At 31.8% G+C, this 26,054-nt stretch overlaps 5 protein-coding genes across 5 annotated transcripts; 3 read left to right on the top strand and 2 right to left on the bottom strand.

The window, feature by feature from the left end:
- Positions 1 to 602: 602 nt before the first annotated feature.
- On the bottom strand, positions 603 to 1,206 carry LOC102660074 (MDIS1-interacting receptor like kinase 2). Its single transcript, XM_041012178.1, has one exon. The coding sequence runs from the start codon at positions 1,184 to 1,186 to the stop codon at positions 692 to 694; it is 495 nt and encodes a 164-aa protein (XP_040868112.1). The 5' UTR covers positions 1,187 to 1,206; the 3' UTR covers positions 603 to 691.
- Positions 1,207 to 1,389: 183 nt separating this feature from the next.
- LOC106797040 (uncharacterized) lies at positions 1,390 to 3,289 on the top strand. The gene is made up of 2 exons (XM_014770723.1): positions 1,390 to 1,406; positions 2,941 to 3,289. Exons 1-2 carry the CDS (start codon positions 1,390 to 1,392, stop codon positions 3,287 to 3,289), a joined length of 366 nt encoding a protein of 121 aa, XP_014626209.1.
- A 6,840-nt stretch (positions 3,290 to 10,129) lies between these two features.
- On the top strand, positions 10,130 to 13,595 carry LOC100782384 (O-acyltransferase WSD1). The gene is made up of 5 exons (XM_003551679.5): positions 10,130 to 10,390; positions 10,691 to 11,263; positions 12,309 to 12,662; positions 12,802 to 12,939; positions 13,256 to 13,595. Exons 1-5 carry the CDS (start codon positions 10,205 to 10,207, stop codon positions 13,400 to 13,402), a joined length of 1,398 nt encoding a protein of 465 aa, XP_003551727.1. The 5' UTR covers positions 10,130 to 10,204; the 3' UTR covers positions 13,403 to 13,595.
- A 2,310-nt stretch (positions 13,596 to 15,905) lies between these two features.
- LOC100782933 (malonyl-CoA:anthocyanidin 5-O-glucoside-6''-O-malonyltransferase) lies at positions 15,906 to 17,916 on the bottom strand. Its single transcript, XM_003552470.4, has one exon. It carries the CDS (start codon positions 17,815 to 17,817, stop codon positions 16,282 to 16,284), a length of 1,536 nt encoding a protein of 511 aa, XP_003552518.1. The 5' UTR covers positions 17,818 to 17,916; the 3' UTR covers positions 15,906 to 16,281.
- A 4,399-nt stretch (positions 17,917 to 22,315) lies between these two features.
- LOC100782393 (O-acyltransferase WSD1) lies at positions 22,316 to 25,725 on the top strand. Its single transcript, XM_003552469.4, has 5 exons — positions 22,316 to 22,633; positions 23,121 to 23,693; positions 24,293 to 24,646; positions 24,809 to 24,946; positions 25,257 to 25,725. Exons 1-5 carry the CDS (start codon positions 22,448 to 22,450, stop codon positions 25,407 to 25,409), a joined length of 1,404 nt encoding a protein of 467 aa, XP_003552517.1. The 5' UTR covers positions 22,316 to 22,447; the 3' UTR covers positions 25,410 to 25,725.
- Positions 25,726 to 26,054: the final 329 nt, after the last annotated feature.

Genomic DNA, 26,054 nt, shown 5'->3' with positions numbered 1-26,054 from the left:
CTAACGAAGTTGGTTGAGTCAGAAAACACTGAGAGATCTGTTTCATTGTTGGCCGCAAACAAGGATTGGGATTCAAGCATGCAAATGCTATTATGGCAATACGAACTATGTCTAATGAATCTGCCATATTTGGTGCTGCAAGGCGCTGGTCCAATACTTCATATAATGTAATGCTACAAGAAAATTCTGATTGGGGTACTGATGATAGCATTTCCTTAGGATGTTTTCCCACCAAAGTTTCAAGTGCAACTACTCCAAAGCTATAAACATCACATTTTTCGTTCACAACCATTTTGAAGGCAAGTTCTGCACTCATCAGATAGACATAGACAGATTACTCATCAGATAGACATAGACAGATTACATGATCAAAAAGAAAATATTATAAGAATAACAATGATAGACAAAATCTACAATTGATATAAACTTAGCATTACAAACTAGTCCAATTGCATATTGAATTAAGAGGAAATAGAGAAAAGGGCTATAGGAACTAAAAAAAAGGAAGATTGAGAATGATTTACCTGGAGCTATATATCCAATGGTTCCGGCAACTATAGTTCGATTGGATGAATCAAGGTTGAGGAATCGAGCTGTGCCAAAGTCACCAACACTGGGCTCCCAGTCTGAGTTAAGCAAGACATTGCTGGCTGATATGTCTCTATGCACTATTGGAGGAGTGCAGTCATGATCAAGATATGACAGAGCATGTGCAGTGCCTTTTTCTCCAATCCAATTCCATTGCTTCCACATCATCAAACAACACAGAAAACAAGCTTCCCTTCTCCAAGTACTCAAAGATCAAAAACATGATTCTTCTGTGCAAGCAGAATCCATGCAGCCTCACAAAATGTCGATGCTTTATTTCTGATAATACTTTGACCTCATTTCTGAAACTCTCATCAAAAGCCGGCACCTCTGCTTCAAAGCCATGAAGTTTTTTCAAGGCACCAACCTTGCCACTTGGTAATTGTGCCTTATAAACACTCCCGTATGCTCCAGTTCCAATACAATATTTCATGTCATAATCTTCGGTAGCTCTAATGATGTCTTCATAGGCTATGCTTCCATCATAGTTCCATATACAAAATAAATCCCCATTCTTAGTCATCACTGCTTTCTTTGCATGTTTTTTCTTAATTGCAAGGCGAATATGCCTCAGATAAACAAGCAGTAAGAAGGTCATGATTAGAAAAACAAGGATTGGAAGAACTATGACCAGATATTTGCGGTGGGCTGGACAAGGCTTGAAATGGAGTAGGGTTTGGATATACGAATTGTCGCTACATACATCCTTGTTGCCTATTAGCGAAGACGCAGGGAAACCATTTGGAATGGGACCCTTCAAATTATTATAGGAAATGTCCATTTGAATCCCACTGGGTGGAAATGGAGGGACTTTTCTGGTGAGACTTCTTAGAATATTTAGACTGTGAGTTTATGTCTAATTCAACCCCAAAAGCTAGTTTAAAGGGTGAGAGTTATTCCTCACTTATATACTCGACTAGCGGATGTGGTATTTTTAAGGATGACAAGTATCCAAGCTCTGTTGGTATTTCACGAAGTTGTTACTGATGTCAAACCATTCTAATTTTGTGAGTTTTGTAATCGAAATGGGCAAGGTCCCATGAAGAGAATTCCAGGACAAATCGAGATAAGTGAGTTTGTGGAGATTACCAATTTCAGGCGGGATAGTCCCATCTAGTCCACTCGTTGGTTGGAGCCTACACCATGTTGTACAAAATCAAGGAGCACTGGTGCGTATAATTTCTTGGAGGTTTCTAATCGTATCGGAGCAGTAGATGAACAAGGATTAAAGAGATTGATACAACTTGAGCATACATTTATATATAATAATTATTGCTGCATTGTGACCAGTTAACAGAACATAACAAAAGATAACAAACAGTAGTTTAAAATAAACTTAGACTATCTCATTTTTGTATTTATTTTGCATAATTTTTTTTTATTTTTGACACTTTTTTTAGTTCTTAATAAAATAAGAAATTTTCTGAATTTTTTAGAAAGTAAATATAAAATTTACTAATTTATTAGAAACTAAAATAAAATATTAAGGATGAAAAATAAAATTATTATTTTATTAAAGATTTAATATAAAATAAAAATTTATTCGATAATAAACATAAAAATTAAATATTTATTAAAAATAAGAAGCTTTTAAAAGAAACCGACTATAAGTAACTTATCCCTTTACACTTTCTGTGTGTTACTTCTATTGATTCGTTGCTATGGTATATTTGCTCGGCCCCTTAAACGTCTTAGATATATAGATCAAACCATTTTGCATTTCATTTGGCAATCACATGGTAGTGTTGCACTATTGCTTTTGCTCCGAATGAAGAGAACTTTTAGCTTTGGACTTCTCCAGTTTTACTCTTTTATTCTTTTAACTTAAAGAATTTAACATTTGTTTTTACTGCAACTTATATTTATCCTAAATTATATATTTTCTCGTTTTTAATATATTTACTGCTGAAAAAATAACAACGTCATATCATTTTATACACACCGTAAAATATTAAAAATATTATACCATGACAATTGTTATATACACTCCCCAACAGCTAAGAGCATTCCCCTTAAAATAAATTTCCAATATTATCCTTTTCCAGAAACTAAATTCCTTTATAGCTTAAATTCCTAACTCTTCCAGAAATTGTAAAATTGGGATAGTGGCAAAGTTCATCTATATGGTGTTCACCTGGAAGAGTCACTTTAGCAAAATCTGTCCTGTCATCCATGCCAATTTATGGTATTAGCTAGTTTGAAGAGTCACCAGAGTACACCACACTCTAACCCAAAGGCTCAAGCTTATGGGTCTTCTCATTTATATGGTGTTCAACCTGTTTATTACTCGATGTGAGACTTCACCTCACACTTCTACTCCACAATACCCTGTTGGGTTCTTTGGAAGTCTAGGAAGGCTCTTATCTTTCAGGAAATCGCATGGACTACTTGGAGGATTATCAGAGGAATTCAGTGCTTATATGATGCTATTTTGAAGAGTCACCAGAGTACACCGAAGCAGACTCTACTGCGAGAAGTGCGTTGGGAACCACCACCAGCTACGGCTATCAAACTGAACCTGGATGGCATTTTTCGAGACCACCATGGTAACTGGATATTGGGTTTCACCAACCTCAAGGCAGAGCTGTTTGCCCTTATGCATGGTCTCTGCAAAGCTTGGAACCTGAGATACCGTAACATCATGTGCCAGACAGATTCGAAGTTGGCACTGGATCTACTGCAAGGGAACGTTGATGCTTAAGTTTAATAAAAAATAAAAAAATTGAATTAGACTCCCTTAGTAGTAAGTAAAATCTTTATCTGTATTTAACTATGTGCGTGCTGTGAATATGTTACTTTTAAATCGGGTAGAAAGTCTCTAAACATTATAAAGCTGTGAGTTTTACTACATTTCTATTCATTATTCCATTAGAAAATAGACGAAAATTTCCACCTATCACCATCTGCTTACACTCGGATGGTGATACAAGCTTTCCATCTATTTTTAACAACTGTAGAGAAAAGGAATTGTAATGAAATGCACATGACTAAAATATATTTGAAACTTTTTTACAGAACTGTAACATGACCAAAGTACACTTTCAGGAGATACACTATTGAGAATCGTTACAGTTTTTATTGAATGCTGATGTGATCTAACTTCAATTAGAAGATACACTTCCAGGAGTTCACACATTTAAATAACCCTTGAATTCTTGACCCATGAGCAGCTGCAATGAAATTTCACGCAAGGGAATGTTTAATGGTGTGAGCTGAGTAAGAAAACATTTGTAGACACATTTCATTGTTGGGAGAGAGGAAGGGTTGAGATTTAAGCATGCAAATTCGACTATGGCAACACGAACTATGTCCAGTAAAACTGACTGTTGGGTGTGGGAGGCGTTGGTCCAATATTTCACATAATGTGATGCCATTATACGTAGAAGCTGATTGAAGTGACGATAGTATTTCCTTAGGATGCCTTCCCATCAAAGTTTCAAGTGCCACCACCCCGAAGGTATACACATCACACTTTTCACTCAACCATACTATACGCTAGCTCTGCATTAATTTAAAACATTAACACGAGCACATTCAAAAATCAAATGGAAAATGATTGAAAAAGTAACATCATTAAAATCTACAATTTATATACACTCAATATTCAAAACTAGTGCATCTGCTTGCTATTATTGATTAGGGATGCACTGCATCAAATCATATGAAGTAGAGGACATAGGTAATAAAAGGGAAAGGAACCAAAATATGAAGACTAAATGAAATGATGTGAATAGTTTACCTGGAGCTATATATCCAATGGTTCCTACAACTATAGTTCGATTTGATGAATCGAGGCTGAGGAATCGAGCTGTGCCAAAGTCACCAACACTAGGCTCCCACTCTGAGTTAAGCAAGACATTGCTGGCTGATATGTCTCTGTGCACTATTGGAGGGGTGCAGTCATGATCAAGATATGACAGAGCATGTGCAGTGCCTATCACGATGTTAGCTCTCTTTCTCCAATCCAATTCCATTGCTTCCTCATCATCAGACAACATGATTCTTTTGTGCAAGCAGAATCCATATAGCTTCACGATATTTCGATGCTTTATGTCTGATAATACTTTGGCCTCATTTCTGAAACTCTCATCAAAAGTCGGCACCTCTGCTTCAAAGCCATGGAGATTACCAATTTCAGTTGGGATTGTCCCTCTTAGTCCACTTCCTGAGACCTCTAGCCATTCTAAATTCTTGAAAGCAGAGAGGTTTAGTGTTACAAATTAAATCCCTTGTGTAGAATTCGAGTATGTGATTCTAGTTATGCTTCCAGCATCATTGCAAGATATACCATCCCACAAACAGATATTGTGGGTATCTGATTGCGATTGATTCCACCATCCACTCTTTAGTATAGCATTTGCTTCCAATTAAAGCTTTGATGGTGTAGGCATGGCTTCTAAATCCAATACAATCCCCATAATAACCGCACCATAAATAACAAGAAAAGTTTGAACTCGGTTATGAGCTAACTAGTTAATGGGTAGTATTTTTGAGAGATGAAAAGTTTGTTTCTGAGATGTATGAGAAACTGAACTTTTGTAAAGTTCTGTGGCTAACATGCTAGCTGGCCACCCTTTTATTCTCAATCCCCAGCTTGACTACAACACTCATAAGCATAGAATTTGCTGCTTTGCCCCATTGAGGAGAGCATTGTCATTTTGGGTTTATCTTTATGAACAACAGCAGCGGCCACCACAAGAAAAATCATAAGAATTTCACGGAAAGAGATACAAAAGGAACCAGGGACAACAGTATTTGTCAGAAATCAGAATTGATTACACTTTTTTTTCCCTACATATGAACATGCATGGCACAAAAGTATGAAGCCTACACCTTGACGTGTGAACCGGAGAGCACTGGTTCATATAATTTCTTCAAATGTTTTTCTGATGGTATACGGCAGTTGATGAAGAATGAAGAGAAAAGAGATTGAAAGTTAAGTTATGAAGAGAAAATTTAAAATACTGAACACGATTGAATGATTCTCGTTAATACCAGTGGATGATACATCTGCACATATAGTGTGCTGTTACATGCATGGCTACTAGTAATTATTGCTAAATGGGACTAATCACAGAAAATAACATAAGATAGCAAACAGTAGCATAGAGGAAACTAACTATAACTTATCCGTTTATATTTTCTGTGTGTTACTTCAATTTATTGGCTGCGACCCCTTAAACATTTTGATATATAGATAAAACTTTTGCACTTCATTTAGCAACCACGAAGGTTGCATGGCCCTATTAAACTTCATGTTGCTTCTTTTGCATTACCCTCTATGAAGCATAAATACCTCTCTTGTTTGAAGTGTTGTTGTATGTTTTCGACACCAACACTTATTTAATACTTCTTATTTCTTATTAAGTATTCGATTCAAAATTATATTTTGTTGATTTAAACACTTAAGTCGTCACTTGAAAAAAAAAATTGATTTAAAAAAATGAATATACCATCCATCTAGATATTTTATCGTATATTACACATATTTTATTTTATTAAAATCTCTTTGTTTGTTTTTGTATGCGGTGTCCCGTGTTTTATAGTTTAGACATTGGTTATGTCAAAGTATTCATGTTTGTGTCGTTGATACTATGGATTTTGGGAAGCAAGTTAACAGAAACCATGAAGTTGGGATTGTGATTCGAAATCCTATATTTTCTCTAAACTTATATGAATGGGTCTCTGTTACGATCGGGCTGTATCAGTACATACAGGGGCACTCATATTTTCAACTTTGTAATCACTCTGCATGGTTGATGCCACCACTCCTTGTGTCATCTACTGTGCTTTCTCATATTATCAATATAATTGTTTTGGCTGTTCCAAAAAAATATTAGGTGTCCAAAGGGGTCATTATCATTAATTAGATTGTTAGTGGCTTAAATACCATTAAATGAATCATAAAATTAACATGTTTTTTTGCAAAATAAAATGTCACAATTAATTGTAACCCACAAGAATTTATGAGAAAATTTAACACAATATAGTAATCTTTCATTTTGATCTTATTCACTTGATAGATCTTGTAAAGGTTAGTTTATGGGGTTGGCTTTCTACAAGGGGGTGGGGCAGGGGGTCTCAAATATATACTTTTGCTCATAGATGTATCATCAATCCAATAGGACGCATGCAGGTTACTGTATTCTTTATTGAGTTTGTGGGTTTTGTATTCAATTAGACTACCCTTAATACTCTAATTAAGTTTCTTTTGCTTATAAAATAAATATAACTTATATACAACAAATAGCCAACAACTCTATAGACCATGAGCAACTAGCGTTTACTAGATTCCAACAAAAAACATACATCCACCTAATACCATGTAATTCCCCTTTTTCACAAAACCTGCAGCGCAAACCGCGTGTTTTCTTATGACAAAAAATATTCACCTTTTTGCATTTGCCCATGCCATGCCATGCAATTCCCCATTTGCATGCACAAAACCTGCAGCGCCAACCGTGTTTCCTTTATTGCTGTTAATTTACACATAGAAGTTTCTTTTCGTGCAGGTTACAAACACATCTGTGAAGAAGACATGAATTCTCATTTTCTCCACTTTATCAAAGGTAAAATTTTATTGATACTCCGATCCAACATGATATGATCCTCTACCGTTGATATTTTATTTGGACACATAATAGGTTACCTAACATTTTAAGCAATACATACATATAATTTGTCACCAATATAAGCTAATATAATACTCCAACATTTCATGTTACTATAAGTAAGTATTAAGTTTGTTGGTGTAAAGGTTAATTTATAGCATGTCGAATCTAGGGACCGAGACACGAAAAAAATCTGATCTTTTTATTCATCATCAATCGTAATTAATTAACTACGTACAGGTGTTTAAGAGTTTTCTTGTCCAAATAGTCTGACTTGGTTTGAAGTTAATTTCAATGTGTTAAAATTTAGAAATGATCTCTAATGTTCAAGTTAAATTTCACGTTGAAAGTGCATTTTATTCAAAGACAAACAAATTGATCATGTCATGTTCTTGCAAGGGAGTCAAAAAAAATATCTTGTTTTTGCGATATTTGGCTTGAGATGCATTTTATTTGGCAGTTTTTTGGATGTTAAATACCATTGTTTCATTTCTACTTATATTAATTTTTTTATTATGAATGAAATGGTATAAGTTATTTGCCTAAAAAAAGTTAAATTTCAAGTTATATCAAACTGACTCGGTATTTTATATTCTCTTAAAGTTTATACTTTTTTAATAATTACATATTAATAGTAAAAATTTATTAATTTAAAAAATAAATATTTTATACAATATGACATTATATTTATATTAAATTATATTATAAAATATATCCCAATTTTAGTTTGATGTCTAAAATGTAATTTATATATATCATGTTAAAAGTTATATATGATGTCAACAAATCAAATTAACCAGTTGATCATATGTTTCATTAGGTAGAAATCTGTCTAAATACATTGGTGAACTACATTGTCCATTGCATTCTACTTTATTTGATTTTTGTTTTCAAAACCCAACTCTGGCACCATTACATGCATCCCTATATCATGTTATTTAGAACTATATATCAGATCAATATAGTACGTACTAGCTTTACATGCATGTGCTGAGAGTACGAATGAAATCAGGAAAAAAAGGAGCAGGTGAAAAAGAAAAGTTAGTGACAATGCTTTGACACAATAGTGATTGGGTTAATCTCATCCTTACAAAAATCAAACATGGACACTTTCTTTCCTCTCCGTCAAATCTTCCCATTCTCACCACTACCAAAACACTAAAATATAACCTTTTCTTCCTGCAGTACGTCATAGTCCTGATTTTACCTTCGTTTGTTGAATACTTTTTGGTTCCTTAAAAAAAATCACTACAAAATTAAATCAAATCTTAAACCTTTATTGTATGGTACCTTTAATTCATTAATAAGTAGATCAAATTTATCATAAGTAATAAAATATTTGAAAGTTTAAGTGTTAAATTTAAAAAAACTTTGTTTATATTTAGATTAATACAAATCCGATTTACAACCAAGAGATAATAAATTTAAAATATCAAATAAAAAAAGATAAAAAATAAGATAAAGAAAAGATAAAATATTTAAAGATAAAATTAGAAGATAAAGAAAAAGAATAAGATAAGAAAAGTGAAAAATGAGAAAGAAAAAAAAATTAAGATAAAAAACATAAATTCAAGATAAGATAATGTTGTAATCTAAGACTATCTTAGTACAAACTTAATTAAAAGTATTGACGATGTAAAAGTTATTTGTACTCAACTATCATTTAATTAATGATGGTTATATATAATAAATTTTTTTACTTTTATAATATTGTGCGCCTTTAAAAGTGATATTTTAGTATGATTTATAATGAATTGACAATGTAAGAATCGTTAAGCGTTCATATATGAAAATTAAACTACTAATAGGATGCATTTATTAGAATAAACCATTAAATTAAATACTTAAACACATATTTAATTATCGTATAAGTATTTACTTATTTTCTATAATAAAAAAAATTAAATTATATATTTCTATATAAATTGTACGTAAGTTCTTTTCATAAGATCAACAGATTAGCTCAGGAAAAAGGATCATCTAACCAAGCTGACTCTGTCATTCATCTTGAACAATTCAACAGTTTGCAAGTTAATCGTTGAATGCTTAAAAAAAAAAACAGTATTAGCAAATAATGTATCTCGTGCTACATGGCGGCTGTGTACTGACAAACATATTGGACAAATATACATTCTATTCTGTCAGCTTTCGATACTTCGTTAGCCAGCGATCTTCGGTGATTATTGGTAAACCTATCACAGCGTCTTAATATATACTAAGAATTAAAACCATTTTGAAAGTTCATAGCTGAAATCACTTAAGCTGTTTTTACCGAATGTATGAAAAACAATACGTATATTCTGACTTCTACAAAACTGTCGGATGTTTTATGAGAATTGTTAAAAAATAATCCATCATAATGTTAACTGCAGTCAATGAAAATTATAATATATATTTCAGGAAAATAATTATAATATATTTTCCTTTTAATTTTGTTACACCTACCTGTTTCAGAGAACAACTAATCCATGAAGACGTGTATTCATCACATTTTATTATTATGAAAAAGTACCTTAAAATTAATGTAATAGATAGTGTGATAAATAATTGGAGGTGATGCTGGCAGTGATATATAGTATGTGTACACTACTATTTAGAATTTGCTAATAATTCTTTAATTAAAATCACAATTTCATTTTGGTAATAGGTGCGTAGTTTTTTTTATGAATAATATTAAAAAATTATTTTCTCTTAAACTTTTGATATTCTCAATATTTTATATATGACAGGCACCAAAATTTCTGGTGGCTGTCGTTGATCGGTCACTCTTGCCCTGCCGTGTTCCTATCAAAGTAAAATCACTTACTCAATTTTAAAGGTAAATTACACGTTGCTTTTGCAAGGTATCTCTGGCACCCTAGTTTATTTAAAAATTCCCTCTCTAATCTATTTACAATATATATAAGGTTCCATATTCCCGCTTAATTCTCAGGTTGTAAAACTTCAGTGGTTTTATAGCTTTTATCTCTCTCTCTCTCTCTGAACGTGACAAAAAATATAGCCTTATGGAATACCTAAAAGAGGAGCAAGAAGAACCAGTTAGTCCTATGGGACAATACTTCAACAGTTCTGTGCTATGCATATACATCATTGGAGTTTTGGAATTTGAAGTTCCCATACATGACTTGCAAACCTTCGCTCTTATTAAAGATGTTTTTCTTCCCATCAATCCACGCTTCTCCTCCGTCATGGTTCTCTCTCTCTCTCTCTAGCTTCCCTTTTTATGCTGTTTAATTTATTTTCATATCTATATTAATTAGGATCATGAGCATAAGAATACTATATAATTAACAAGATGATAAATCAAGATAACACAAATTTTAATTCCAAAAGGGTATTAATTAATTTCTATAGATAGTTTGCATTATAATTTAATTTGCTTTAATCTTTTGTTTTTGTTTACTCAATATATATCATCATCTCATAAGTACTAAGTTAATTTGATCATTAATTTATTAAGTCTGATAATCTTCCATTGTTTATGAAACCAGGTCCAAGATAAAGATGGAGAGAAACGATGGAAGCAAGTTGATGTGAATTTGAAAGAGCATGTCCACTTTCCCAAATTCCCCAAAGGCAAAACAGTGGAATCCTACGACAAGTTTTTCCATGATTATTTATCAAGCATGGCAATGGAGCAATTACCACAAAGCAAACCTCTATGGTCCATTCACATAATCAATTACCCCACAAATGATGCATCTAGCAGCATAATATTTAAGCTTCACCATGCACTTGGAGATGGTTATTCTCTCGTTGGTGCACTTCTTTCTTGTCTACAAAGAGCTGATGACCCCTCTCTACCCTTGTCATTTCCTTCTCTAAGACCATCAAAGCCACAATCATCAACCGAAAACTTTTGGAGAAGGTTTTCTTGGATGTGTTCCTCTGCCTTCAACACTGTCTCAGATTTTGGATGGAGTGTATTGAAGAGTAGCATCATTAGTGATGATGAAACACCAATAAGGTCAGGAGATGAAGGAACCGAGTTTCGCCCAATTTGCATATCAAGTATGGACTTCTCCATTGACCATATCAAGGACATCAAATCCAGGCTCGGAGTGGTATGCATGATAACATTTTTTTATTCTTGAAATTTTCTCTTTGCCTTTCAACTTTAAGTCCCGTATGCCAATTTTTTTTTTTTTTTAGATCACCTACTTTTCATAATACATATATGTAGATGCATCCAAGAAATAATAGTTCTTTTTTATAAAAAAAACTGTGACGGTGGTAGTAGGAACTTGGTTAGTTTGGTGTACGTCAAGCTTTAATTTATATATAATTTGACACCACGACTCTAAATTAAATTATATGGAAATGAGCATACACATATAGTTTGTAAGTCCTAGGAAATTAAAATTAACAATGATATTTGAACACTTTTTAATTATAAATATACACTTCATCAACATCGATTATTTTTTTCTATTTTTGTATTATATTACTTATTATACTTATATCTTTTACTATTTCTTTACTTCACTAAGTGTAAGAAAAAAGTGTCAAGTAATATAATTAAGTGACTCCAAATCATTTATTTTAAGGAAATTAAGTTTTTTTTTTACAAAATGGAAATTAAGTTATGTATACGATAAACGTTTTTTTTTCAATTTTTTATGCAATTAATTTTACATCTGAACGGCAAAGTGATTTGAATATTGTGTACATAATTTAACATAAAATATGTTTAAAGGAGTTTAATTTACGTCCACGTGGTTAACATTACTTAAAAAATATGATTTTCATTTGAAATGTACTTGTGCCTCAAAGTTTAGGAAAATAATAGACGCATGCTTATTATTACACCCTTTAAAAAATGACAATATTTTTTAAACACAAAACTTGGAAACAAAAAGTCATTCCTTTAATTTTGAGATAAAATATGTCCACACAAAAAACATGAAAAACTATATTCTACATGTCACTATAATCCTTTATGAACTTATATAGAGCACTTAAATCATATATAGTACTATGTACAAATTAAAGACATTCAATCATTATCTGCTTTCTCTTGCCTTAATTATATTAATGCCATGAACTTTTCCTATTGTGTTTTGACATCAGACTATCATGTTTCCTTTACATGATTCTCTCTAATGGCAGACAATAAACGATGTGATCACTGGAATCGTGTTCTATGGGACTAGGTTATATATGCAAGACATGGACTCCAAGTCAAAAACGGCAGACTCCACTGCTTTGGTTTTATTGAATACGAGAAACATCGAAGGTTACCAATCAATAAATGAAATGCTGAATAATAAAGCCAAGGGTCCATGGGGGAATAAAATCTCCTTCTTGCATGTACCAATTCCAAAATTAAATCAAAACAAAATGTCAAACCCGTTAGATTTTATCTGGGACTCGCATAATATAATCAAGAGAAAGAAACAATCTTTAGCTGTTGCCCTCACTGGGATTCTTTTGGACACGGAGAGCAAATTCAGAGGACAAGAGGTTAGTATCTATGTATAATAACATCATGAAATCATATTCAATTTATATATATATATATATATATATGATTTCACGATGTTAAGTACATAAGAACTTCAACTCAACAGGGTTTTTTTATAATTGGTTAATTTTGTTGCAGGCAGTAGCTAAACACCTTCGAGGGACAGTAACGAAATCAAGTGCAGTGATTTCAAGCTTGGTTGGACCGATGCAACAAATGTCTTTAGCTAATCATCCAGTGAAAGGCTTATATTTCACATTGGCTGGTGGACCAGAGGTATCCTAATTAGATATCTTTCCAACTTTGCATAATCAATCATGTGAGTGGTGGTGTGTTGAGGTTTTAGAGGGAAACAAAAAAAAAGGTTAAAATTTCAATTTTAACAAATATTTCATAGTTTTATTAAAAAAATAAAATGAAAGAAATAAAATATAATTCTCACAAATTTAATAATTTATTTTTTTATAAATGATAGATTTTTAATAAGAAAATGACATTTTAAGAATGATTTCTCAATTATTTGCTTTAAGGCTATTTTTTACGTACCCAGAGCTCGATCTATTTAAACATCAATTAATTATGTGGATTGCAGAGTCTTGCCATTTCAATTATGAGCTATGTGGGAGTGCTTAGAGTTACCCTAAAGACGGAAAAGGACTTTATAGATGAAGAGAAATTGAAGTCATGCATTCAAAGTGCATTTCAGATGATACTAGAAGCAGCTACAGCACATTCTTGACAAAACAAAACTTTAGTGTGTTCCTGATCTGCACAGAAGCTAAATTCTTATATTTGTTTGGAAAATTGGATTGATTGTTTTTTTTTTTTGTACAACTATCTTATTAGTTCATATATTTTTTATTAAGTTTTAATTTTTAAGGAATATATGTGTGTATGCTCTGAAACTTAATAAACGAGGTCCACTTATTATCTCTGTTGATTTTGGATATGAAGGTTTTTTTTTAATATTATTATTATGAAGTTATGTTTTTCTACTATTAGCCATTTAGCCTGAATGAATAAATGCAAAATTTGACCAACATTAGTATTGATGACATCATTATGTATTTATTAGGAAAGAGTAGGCAAGAATTCGATAAGAATGCCGAGGTATATGGTTTTAAATTATGGTTGCGGTTATAATGAACCAAAAAAATCTTTATTAAACAGGCAATGGTAGAAAAATGAGACTGATATAGTCATAATTACCGTCGCGATGTGATTATTAAAAATCAAAATACTTGACATTGCGGTCACAATTATAATCACAAATTACTATTTAAAATCACTTAAGAGGGTATTGGATGAGAAAATTTTAAATTCTGATAAATTTTAAATTTTAAAAATTTTATATTTGGATAAAATAAATTAAATTCAAAAATTTTCAATATTTTAAGGATTTCAGAAATTTTCTTTTAAAAGAGATGATAAAGTTAATAAAAAAATATGCAAACGTTTTGAAACAAAGAGGATTTTAATTTCTCATTTTTTTTTAAAAGAAAATTAAAATTTCATATTTTTAGTTATTTAAAATTTTATTTTAAAATTCTAAAAATTTAAATTCTTCTAAAAAAACATCTAAATAATAAATTTTATAATACAGAAATTCAAATTTTTTAATAAATTAATTTCCTCTGTTAAAATTTTGTATATCGAAACACACTTTCATGCTCTTAATAACTTAAATAAAAATTTAAAAATATAGTCAGCAAGAATTGAAATAGTAATCAACATAGCCTGATAGGTAAAGAATATTCAAAAACAAAGTAGATTATTGCTGTAATCGAGTAGAAAATAAAACGCAATACAGAACATCTCTCATAAACCAGAGCTCATGGCTTCTGTAATCCCTTCGCAATAAGAACTTTCCTTTTCCCAAAACTCCTCATTCTCTCTCCACTGGCCACAACCTATATTCTCCCACTCCTAACAATTTTGATACCAGAACACTCTACTAATTTCCTCCCACTCCCATATCTTTCTGCCTCCTAGAGTAAACTTTCAAAACCTTTATTTCATTGGACTTGGATACAATAAGTAATCCTTGTCATGTTCAGCCCCAATATCAAATGTCCCATCATAGCTTCATCACAAAATGAGAAACAACACTGCTCATCAAAGGCTTTAGAACAGTGCAGAACTAGCTAGTTTTCAATCCTTTACAGAATTGACTTTTAACCCCTAAACCAGTTCTAAAGCCATATTAATGAACTATTTCAGAACCAATTTTTAACTATGAATCAGTTAAGATTAATTACTCCTCATTTTTATTATTTATTTTCTTAAAATTTAATAACTTATTAAGATTATTTACTTGTTAGAACCAAATTTTAAGAAAGTAAATAACGAAAACCAAGAGTTAGTCTCAAAAGATCATTTTTCTCACACATACTCACAAACAGACTCACACTCACATCCTCACACACACTTATCTGTAACATTAAAATTTGGTAATATAAATATCACTTACTGTTTTGATCCTTTCAAAATAATTAGTTAAGTTCCACCACTGAACATAAGGAATAATTTTGAAAAAGAAAAAGAACTTTAAAAGTTAAAAGTGAACTATAATATTTTATACTAAAAAAGTTGGCAAGTGCCAAAATATATAAGTGGTTTAGATACTTAATTTAGAGTCCAACCCAAATTTTACAAACCAGTGTTTACTTAGAATTTGCGGATAATTACGTGCATAAATATGATTAATCTTATTTTATAAATGATTAAAAAATGAATACAATTATTGCAATTTCTAATATGTGGTTAGTAGTTTTATGAAATTATTAAAATATCAAATAATGTAGAATATGGTCTGATGACTGATAACAAAATTGACAAGAGCTTTTTGAAATTTACTTAGGTTGGGGGAGGGTACAAAAAGTTTCGACACAAGAAGATGATCAATATACAAACATTATTTGAACATAAAAAAAATGATGACATAACGTACAATCATTTTTATTTATGATTTTTAAGTTTTTTTGTATACACATATTTTTTTCTCAAAATTAAAGGAATGGCGTTTTGTGTTTAAAAAAAAATTTCATTTTTAAAACTGTATAATAATAAGCATGCATGTGCAACACCGTGGACAACTATGGATATGGATATCCTGCAGTCAATTAACTTTTTTAAAATATATTTTATTTTAATCTATGTACAAAATTATTCAAATCAGTTTGCAATTCCCAAAACTTAAAGCCCTGCCTACTGTCACTCTGTTAGAAAAATAAAGAAGAGACTTCAAAACAGAGGAGGTTGAATATATTATTTTAACACGTACACAAGCTACGTGAGTTGGTACTCTATTTATTATAATAGAGCAACTCATAATTATTATACTACACATGACTCTACAATTACAATACTAAAAGGACAAAATTAATGTAAACAAAAACCTTTAAATACAGTCACAAAAGAAAGAACAATTCCACCTTAAACAGGAAATAGAAACTCACAACCTTCCTCTTGGAGTTTTTTAAAAGCTTTTCTACCAGAAAAACTCTATATTTTCGACAAAGAAGCCTTCAAAAGCATTTATAACTTAAATAAACCGAACTCAGATGCAATGTTTCACATCTCAGGTGAATTAATTAACAAACAAGAGCTCCGAATCCATCACTCATCTTTCAGTCCTCCATGAAAAATAGTACCAAAGAGATCCATCACCTTCTGATGCATAACGAGCCCCACTTCAACACCTCCATCCCCATCCTTGCTGTCCAACAACCCCATGGTCAAATTCGAAGCCCTATCCAAATTTATAATGTCCACCTTAGCAGGCTTCCCCCAACCAAAATCAGTCTCATAAACCATAAATTTGTTAGACATCGACACTCCCAACATTTCAGCTCCTTCTTTAGCCAAAGCCATGAACCGAGAAGACGATTTACCGAAAACTTCTTCCTTGTGTAAGGTCTTCACTTTTCTGTTAATGCTTTTTGCAACAAGGACGAGCCCTTCTTCCTTTATGAAGTCCAAGGGTTCTGCATCCACCAAGTGGCTCCACACACAGTTTCCAAAATAGGTATCAGGGATTGGAGGCTCTAACCTAGCCCTATAATCCACCGGGAACCAGAAACCAAACTTTTGCTTCTCCTTTTCAACCCCGTGAACCGCTTTTGCAATACACACAACAGAATATGCACATGCAAGAACAAAGGATGATAAAGTTGGTGGCTTTGAAGAAGAATTAACCGTTGATTTTGATTCTGATTCTGATTCTGGTTCTGGTTCTGGGTCTTTCACTTGGTCCCACTTGGAGAAGACCCTTTTCTTTATCTTCTCCAAATCCTCTCGTGTGAGAACAAACGTGGCTCTAACTGCTTCCTCAATTGTTGGTTTAATCACTGACGTGGCTGAAAACGCTTCCTTGAGTCTTGGTGGGGAAGGTAGAATCTTCACGGTTCGCTTCCCATTATCATCACCATCACTGTTTCCATTAGCAATATTAGGGCACCATTTTGCTAACAAGAAGCGGTTCCAATTTCCCGGGTCTTTGATGAGTGTTCTGTCAAAGGAAGGCTCCAACTCCGGCACCAAAGATGGCACCACCACACTTTGTGATGTTGTTTCATAGTTCATAATAATTTGTTGGCACAGAGAAGCCCAAGCCTTGATGAACATGGTGGAAGATCTTCCATCAACAGCAGCATGGTGGATGCTGATGCCAATGCTGAAGCCTTTGTTGGGGAAAAGAGTGATCTGAAGAGCTAGGGCAGAAGCACGAGAATCCGAGGATTCCAAGTGGGGTACTAAAAAACGAGACTCTGTTGCTTCATGGGGCACTGAGTAATCTATGAAGTGGTTGAATTCAGCATTGGACTCAGCAACAACGACGGAAACGGCATCACCAGGGGTGTAACTGATGATTGGAATTGTGGAATCAGAAGGCCAAAGAATGTTGCCAGCGAGAGGAGGGTAGTGTAGGAGGGTGTGAGAGAGAGAGGCTTTGAGCTTTGGAATCACATTGGCATAGAAGAAAGAAGGTTCTGATTGTTGAGCATTGAGGGAATAGAAGAAGATCCAGTCAATGGAAGGGAACCTGAGGAACAAAGTGTCATACAAAGTGAAAGGGAGGGATAGTGATTGTGTTGATGATGGTGGAGGGGCAACGTTGGACTCTTCGTGGACTTTGATATTTTCCACTGCCATCTGAGGATTAACTAAGCCACAACAAATGTGTACGGTGATCAAGAGGCTGCTATGGCTTTTATATCTGGTTGGAAACTTTTTTTAACCTGAAAATAAACAAAGCCCGCTTTGCACGAGGTGTTTAAAGTGTAATATAAAAGGAACTCGAGGAGGAATAAGATATTGAAAGAAATAAATCCAATCCCTAATTTTTTATCTCTGGGGGAACTCGAGGTGTTTAAAATATAATATAGAATGAGTGAAGAGATAAATAATTTATTTCACTGATGTTATAGTATGATAAAAATATAAATATAAAAAGAATAATGTTATATAAATATTTTATTATTTTAAATATTTTTTAACATTTCTTAACATTTTTTATTTTTTTATTTTATCATAAATTCTATTATATTTAGATTTTTTCCTCTTGCTACGTTTTAAATAATACAATGAGTGTTCATCTAACATTTTTCATATGATTCAGCATAATTGTAATCAATTAATTAAATAAACATAGTTAATTAAGTTCTTTTATATTATATTTGTTCCTTTTTATTTCTATTTTAAGATGTTTTGTAGAAATAAAAAAATGCAACAAATTTTCTTAATTTTAATAAAATAATTGTGAAATTTCTTTTTTTTTTTCATTTTTCTTTTCTCTCCACAATAAATATACGTGTAAATTAATTAAAAATAAAGAAATCAGTAAGACTATAATTGATAAAAGAATAATTAATGTGATCTTAAACTTTACAAATGACACATAAACAAGAATAAAATGGTTTCATGATTGTGTTTGCATACAACAATTAATTGTTCATGCAGGTCTCGAATATGTGATTTTCATCTCGAATATGTGATTTTCATGTTATTAGCACGACGCTCTAATCAATTGAACTAATAAGTCAATTATGTTATAAAATAATTAATGTCGTATATATAACATTAAAATTTCTAATGTATATTTAATACATATATAAGTTTACATGATAAATTTTGTAAATTAATTTTGATCTAATAATATATTTTTTTAAATGTATAAATTTTAAATAAAAATAATAGGTTTAATAAAAATTTATATATGTAAAAAAATTTAATTATTACAAAATTTATTATGTAAACTTATATATGTATTAAATATAAATTAGAAATTTTAGCCTATATATAATGACACTAATTATTTTAGAATATAATTGACCTATTAGCTTAATTGATAAGAGCGTTGTGTTAATAACATGAAAGTCACATGTTTAAGGCTTGCATACGTTATTAATTTTAAATTATTTCATAAAACATATTTTTAACAATCCATATGGCCATATGGATTCGTCATATGATGTTGATGGATTGGTAAGTGTATTAATTTATCTCAAGTAGTAAAGTTAAAATGAAAATTCGAGTGTCGAATTTATAAGAATTTTGTTTGTACTTAGATAGATAAATATTTGATTAATAAAAGAAGTTAAAAAAATTGATTTGAAAAGGTTATGGAAACAACAGTAATTTAAATTGACGGAAAATTAAATCAAATAAGAGAAGTAATTAAACAAGAATTTAAATTAATTAATTAATTAAAGACAACAAAAATGAGAAAATTCAATACTATTGTAGAAGAAAATTTAGAAGATGAGAAAATTTAATATTATTACTTTTAACATTATGTGTATATACTTCTAGTATTATATTTGAATTATTTAAGAATGAATTTTTACTATAATTGTAATACTTTTTTTAATTATTTTTTTTTATTAATTTTTCATTATTAACTTCATACATAAGTAAAATACGAGTCGTGAGTTCAAGTATATAGATATTCAGCGACTACGAGAATGATGATTAAAATAACTACCCGCATGGATATGAGACCTGGTATGAGTGTTACTTTTAAATGTGAATATGTGGATGGGTACTAAAGGAGGACCCTACTCAAACTTAACTATTGTCATCACTATGTTATAATTAATAAAGTGTCACTTAATGAATTATGATGAATGATAAATACTAAAATAAAAATATTTGAAATAGTAAAAAAAAGTGAAGTTTAGATAATAAAATTAAAATAGATTATATCACATATTATATTATTTGGGAATCTCTATGATGGGTGCTACTCCAAGAAGGGTAAAAACATGGAGACCTATATAATTGTTAAATTCAAGAAAAAACTTATCCCATGAAAATCTAAATCATTTTCTTTGTTGGGAGAGTTTGTTTGGTAAATTTCGTGCTAACCTCTAGCTATTTTCTTTCTTTCTTTTTTTCTAGGTGCCACGGGAGGTGGCAAATAGTAAACAGTATGATGGCTATTCCAAAAGATTTTCTTTGGGATGTGGTGGTGAGGTGAGAAAAAGGTGAGGTGGATGAGTTGGGGAAAATATTTTTTGTCAAAGGAACATGAGGTCTAGACATTAAGAATATTTTTATGTTTAATGAAGCTTTGATTGTAAAGTGGAAATGATTTTTGTTTAACCATAGGGATTCTTTTTGGGTGGAGATTCTTGAGTCAAAGTATGAGGGGTTGAGAAGACTAGAGAGAGGTGAGTGGGATAAAAATCTTCATTATGGTGGAGGGATTTAGTGTCCAAGTGTGGAGGGGGTAATGTGGAGAGGTGGTTCGATAGGAGGGTGAAGTGGGTTTTAGGTGAGGGATATCATTGCCGGTTTTGGCTTGTTAATTCGATTGGAGATGAAAGGCTTATTGATAGGTATCCTAGGCTAGCGTTTTCTTCTATCTTTACAAAAAAATCAAATCATTAAGGATATGGTGGTTTGGAGGGATGGAGGGTGGATATGGAACCTACAATGGAGATGGATCATGTTCAAATGGGAGCGTGTGACCTTTTACAACTACAACAACTCTTGGTACCTTGTGTGCTGCGGTATGGGGTTGCGGATTCGTGGATGTAGGAGGAGGAAGATAATAGTATTTTCTCAGTGAAAAGTGCATATTCAGTACTACAACATCTTTGAAGAATCTATGGTTCACTGGTTATTCTCGTGGAGGGTGTGGGGTGTTTGGCAAAATTGTTATAGATGGCTAAACGTGTCATCAGTTCTCCCAGAGGAACCAGAGCCACACACTTCTGGCAACACACAATTGCTGAGATCAAAGAAAAATGTTTGATGAACACCCTAATGCTATTCAACATCTAGTGAGAGAGAAAAAAAATATAAATATAATAGAATTTACGATCTGATGAAAAGAGAAAGACAAAGAAAAATGAGATGGTTCAGTGAGATGTTTAAAATTAGGAAGTGTGCACGTATCACTACTCGAGATCAAAACAGGAAAAGGAGTGGTTGACGGGTTGTCTGGGCTGCTGTATTGTGGTGTACCTGCAGGAACAAAATAAATGAGTTTACTTTTAGGCTCGTTAGATCAAGTTAAACTTTTATGTAAATTGAGTCGAGCCTAAAAAAAAGTACGACACCTAATGAATCAAATTTAAATCGAATTTAAGTCTAGAAAAACTTGACTTAACTCATTTTTACTCCTATGGACTCTTTTTGGTTAGAGAATATTTTCATCCATTAATTAATTGTACATTTGTACTGGCTAAATGTGAGTTTAGCTTAGAGGCCTTCGGTGTGTGGTGTCTGTATTGTAACACTTTATGATACTTCTGGTATCCTTAGTAATATAATTATATTTTAATGATAAAAAAATAGGTAAGAAAAATATATTTAAATTTTAATTTATTTTGAATCTTATTAAAAATAGGAAGCCTATGATTTTCAACATCATATGATTCACTGTACACATACGGCTGGTATGAAATGAATGAATTTGTTAGCACAGTATTTGTCGTATTATTTGATGTCTGGGTGTAAACACATTGGGACAATAAATGCTAAGGTCAGCTTAGATTATTTAATTTTCGTTGATATGTAGTTACTAGTTAGCAAGCTAATATTCGGTGGTGTTTGGTGTGAAACTAACTCAAAGTATGTATTTAGGGCATCCACAGTTCTGAAATGAATTGCATCCTTTGACTTTTTTTTAATTATCAAATAATATATTTATCTTTCAAAATTAGATTTAATTTATTGATATACCCTACAATTCATTTTGAAACTGCAGGGGATCCCATTCCCTTTTGGAAATATATGTGTTTATCGCTGACTGATAAACTCAAGCATGCTTTTACAGAATGTGTGAAAAGCAATTAGTATATCTTGACTTTAAAACAGCCGGATATGTTTTTATACTATAAGAATTGTTCAAAGAAGGAAAATAAAAAGGAATCATAAGTTGTCAAATAAATAAAAGTCAACGTAAGATGTAATTTATATTTAGGAAAAAAAATGTAAGAAGCGTATTTTCACTTTTTTTTACTGTAAAAAAGTAATGTACGTAACATAATATCACAAATATAGATAAATTATTATTTGGAGGGTATTGATTAATAATTGAAGTGCTTAAATGTAATTTATACCTGTTAATCTAATGGCACCTAAATTTCTTGTTCTCATATATAGTTGAATCATTCTTGCGCTATAACACTTTCGTTCCTATCAAAGTAAAACCAGTTGGCACGTCTGTATCGGTTGCTTTTAGTCCTCACCCTCATTCTGTGTACTATATATATGGTTTCATTTCCCCCTTAATTCTCAAGTCGTGAAACTACACAAAAAAGTATACAGCACTATGGAACACCAAAAGGAGGAGCAAGCAGAACCAGTGAGTCCTGTGGGACAATACTTCAACAGCTCTGTGCTATGCATATACATCATTGGAGTTTTAGAATTCGAAGTTCCAATTGATGACTTGCAAACATATGCTCTTCTCAAAGATGTTTTCCTTCCCATCAATCCACGCTTCTCCTCCATCATGGTTCTCTCTCTCTCTTTAATTTGTTTCCCTAGCTTGTTATATTGTTTAATTTATTTTTATATGCTTATGATGTCTATGAACATTAGAATATTATTTATATAACAAGATGACAGTGTAAGATAAAACACAATTTGTAATTCCACAAGGCTATATAATTAGTTGATTAATTTCTTTACATATAGTTTTGCATTTTAATTTTTTGCTTTGCGTCTTTGTTGCATATTTTTGCATTTAAGTACCAAGTTTGATCTTTAATTTATCCAATTTATTATCTGAGAAATTATTAGATTGTCGTGAACTACTACTTATATATGCTTCATGTCAATATTTTTATGTAACACATATTAAAAATTAATAACAGTTGATTATATGTCATACCAAAATAATTGAGATTATAATTCTGAATCATCTAATAATTTTTTTTTGGCATTGATATATTTTATCTTGACTTGCAATATTAAGTGTTCAAATATATATTTGAAACCAGGTTCAAGATAAAGATGGAGAGAAACGATGGAAGCAAGTTGCTGTAAACTTGAAGGACCATGTGAAGATCCCCACATTCCCCGAAGGCAAAACAGTGGAAACCTATGACAAATATTTTCAAGATTATTTATCAAGCATAGCAATGGAGCAGTTACCACAAAGCAGACCATTATGGGATATTCACATAATCAATCACCGTACAAGTGATGCATCCAGCACTATAATATTTAAACTTCACCATGCACTTGGAGATGGCTATTCTCTTATGGGTGCACTTCTTTCTTGTCTACAACGAGCCGACAACCCTTCTCTTCCATTGTCCTTCCCTTCTCTCAAACAATCTAAACCAGAACCTTCCACTAAAAGCTTTAGCAGAAAAATTTCTTGGATGTGTTCCTCTGCCTTCAACACTGTCTCAGATTTTGGTTGGAGTGTATTGAAGAGTAGCATCATTACTGATGATAAAACGCCAATAAGGTTTGGAGACGAAGGAGCCGACTTTCAACCAATTTCTATATCAAGCATGACATTCTCCATTGACCATATCAGGGAAATCAAATCAAGGCTTGAAGTGGTATGAAAACAATTTTTGGTTTGTTGAAATTGTCTTTGACTTTAATAGTAAGAAAGAATGCATATAGTCTTTATTGGATCACCAACTTGTCAGAGTATATCCTTGATATTAATTAGGCGTAATTATTCAACTTGTGGTGGTAGAAACTGGTAGGACCTTGATTTGTCTGTTGTCGTGTGTTATACTATACATTATAATCGACTACGTACCCAACTCTAAAATTAAATATTACAAGGAAGTGTGTGTGTAAATCGAAGTGTTACATTTTTTATACAATTAGATGTAATTCTTAATTTTTCAAATTTAAAAATGTGATTAGCTCTTTAACTTCTGAAATTTGTTGGTCCCTAAAAGCTTAGGAAAATATGATACATTTCCATTATGTAATTAAACAACGTTACCATCTCACTACTACATTTTTATGAATTTTCTTTCAGCACTACTTAAGTCATATATATTTATAGTAACTTTAAATCATTGACATTGGATCATTGTTTGCTTTCATTTTATGTCTTGTATGAACAGAAAACACTTTTCCTGTTGGGTTTTGACACCAGATTATTTTGTAATCTTTGCATGATTCTATTAAATAACTGCAGACTATAAATGATGTGGTCACTGGAATTATCTTCTATGGGACTCGATTATATATGCAAGATATTGACTCCAAATCAAAGACAGCACAATCCACAGCATTGGTATTACTGAATACGAGAAACATTGAAGGTTACCAATCAATCAATGACATGCTCAATACTAAAGCAAAGGGTCCATGGGGGAACAGAATTACCTTCTTGCATGTTCCAATACCAAAATTAAATGAAACCAGAAATTCAAACCCTCTTGAATTTGTTTGGGACTCACATAATATAATCAAGAGGAAGAAACAATCTCTAGGAGTTGTACTCACCGGGACACTTCTGGAGATAGAAGGCAAATTGAGGGGACAAGAGGTAAATTTGTATTTTTGGTTCAATTGTATTTGATCATAATGTTGTTAATTATATGTTTTCCTACCAATAATTTGTGAGTGCTTCTTAAGTAACGAAAAATATAATTAAGCACTTCAATCAGAATGCTACAATTGTGAATTAAGTTAGTTGCTTTTGTTGCAGGCAGTGGCTAAACGCATTCGTGGCACATTGACAAAATCAAGTGCAGTGATTTCAAACTTGGTTGGACCAATACAACAAATGGCTTTAGCTAACCATCCTGTGAAAGGCTTGTATTTCACATTGGCTGGTGGACCTGAGGTATGCATGTATTCTGAATCCCTTTCATTTTTCAATTAATCAACTCAATATGAGAAAATCTGAATTGAAGTGGGTGGGGTGAGATTAGGTGGAAGAATTAAATTGTTTCCCTTCTATTTTTGGTTTAAAAAATATTATAATTTTATTTAATAGAAAAAATTGGAATGAACATTTTAATAAGCCTTTCTAATTTATTTTGCTTAATTAAGGAAAAAAGTTTTTAACCCAACAGATCTATACTTGTTTCTTGACTTGGTTGCAGTGATACATATATAAGCAGTATTCAAACATCATTTGATTGTATTTGCAGAGTCTAGTCATTTCAATTATGAGCTATATGGGAGTGCTTAGAGTTACCCTCAAAACGGAAAAAGGCTTCATAGACGAACATAAATTGAAGTCGTGCATGCAAAGTGCATTTGATAAAATTCTCCAAGCAGCTATGGAAATTACCAAACATTAGTATTTGGTTTGGATGATTGGAACAGCTTATTACGAAAATTAGAGAGAGAGAGAGAGAGAGGGATGGAGAATTTACCATCTTATTATTTCTCCGGATTTATCAACGCCTTAATTAATTGCTTGTCTATAGTATATTTGTCGTATGTGTGATATGGAAAAATCAATTCACAAGGCCCACCTTATCTTGGATCTGTTCGGGATTCCTGTTCGGAAGAATCTCATCCGTCTATCTCAGTTTGTAATCATAAGTTTCTTGTTTGTTTCACAAACTATAATGTACAAGAGTTATTATATTTTTAATTTAATGTCTTTTGTAATTTATTTCTTTTTTTCTTCATCACATTAAGAGGTGCATGACTCCTACCAACCTACGTGGCATCTCTCCACTCCTTGTCTTGAATCTCGAATGTTTTCTTATCCTCGTCTCCAACATTAATTAATAATAATATTAAAAAAATTAACTTAAACCTCACAATTAAGCTTAATTCTTATAATTTATATGTGGTTTGTGTATAATTAGTCTTTCAACTTTTGTTAATAGCGCTTTATTTACCTTCAATTGTCAAAATCACTCTTCATTGTTAATTAAAGGCTAAGATATTTTCTTGATTAAGGATGACCATGGGTAATTTTTTATACAAAGAGA

Source organism: Glycine max, chromosome 18 (genome assembly GCF_000004515.6).
Source record: "Glycine max cultivar Williams 82 chromosome 18, Glycine_max_v4.0, whole genome shotgun sequence".
Lineage (NCBI taxonomy): Eukaryota > Viridiplantae > Streptophyta > Magnoliopsida > Fabales > Fabaceae > Glycine > Glycine max.
This window is presented reverse-complemented; position numbering and strand designations above follow the sequence as displayed.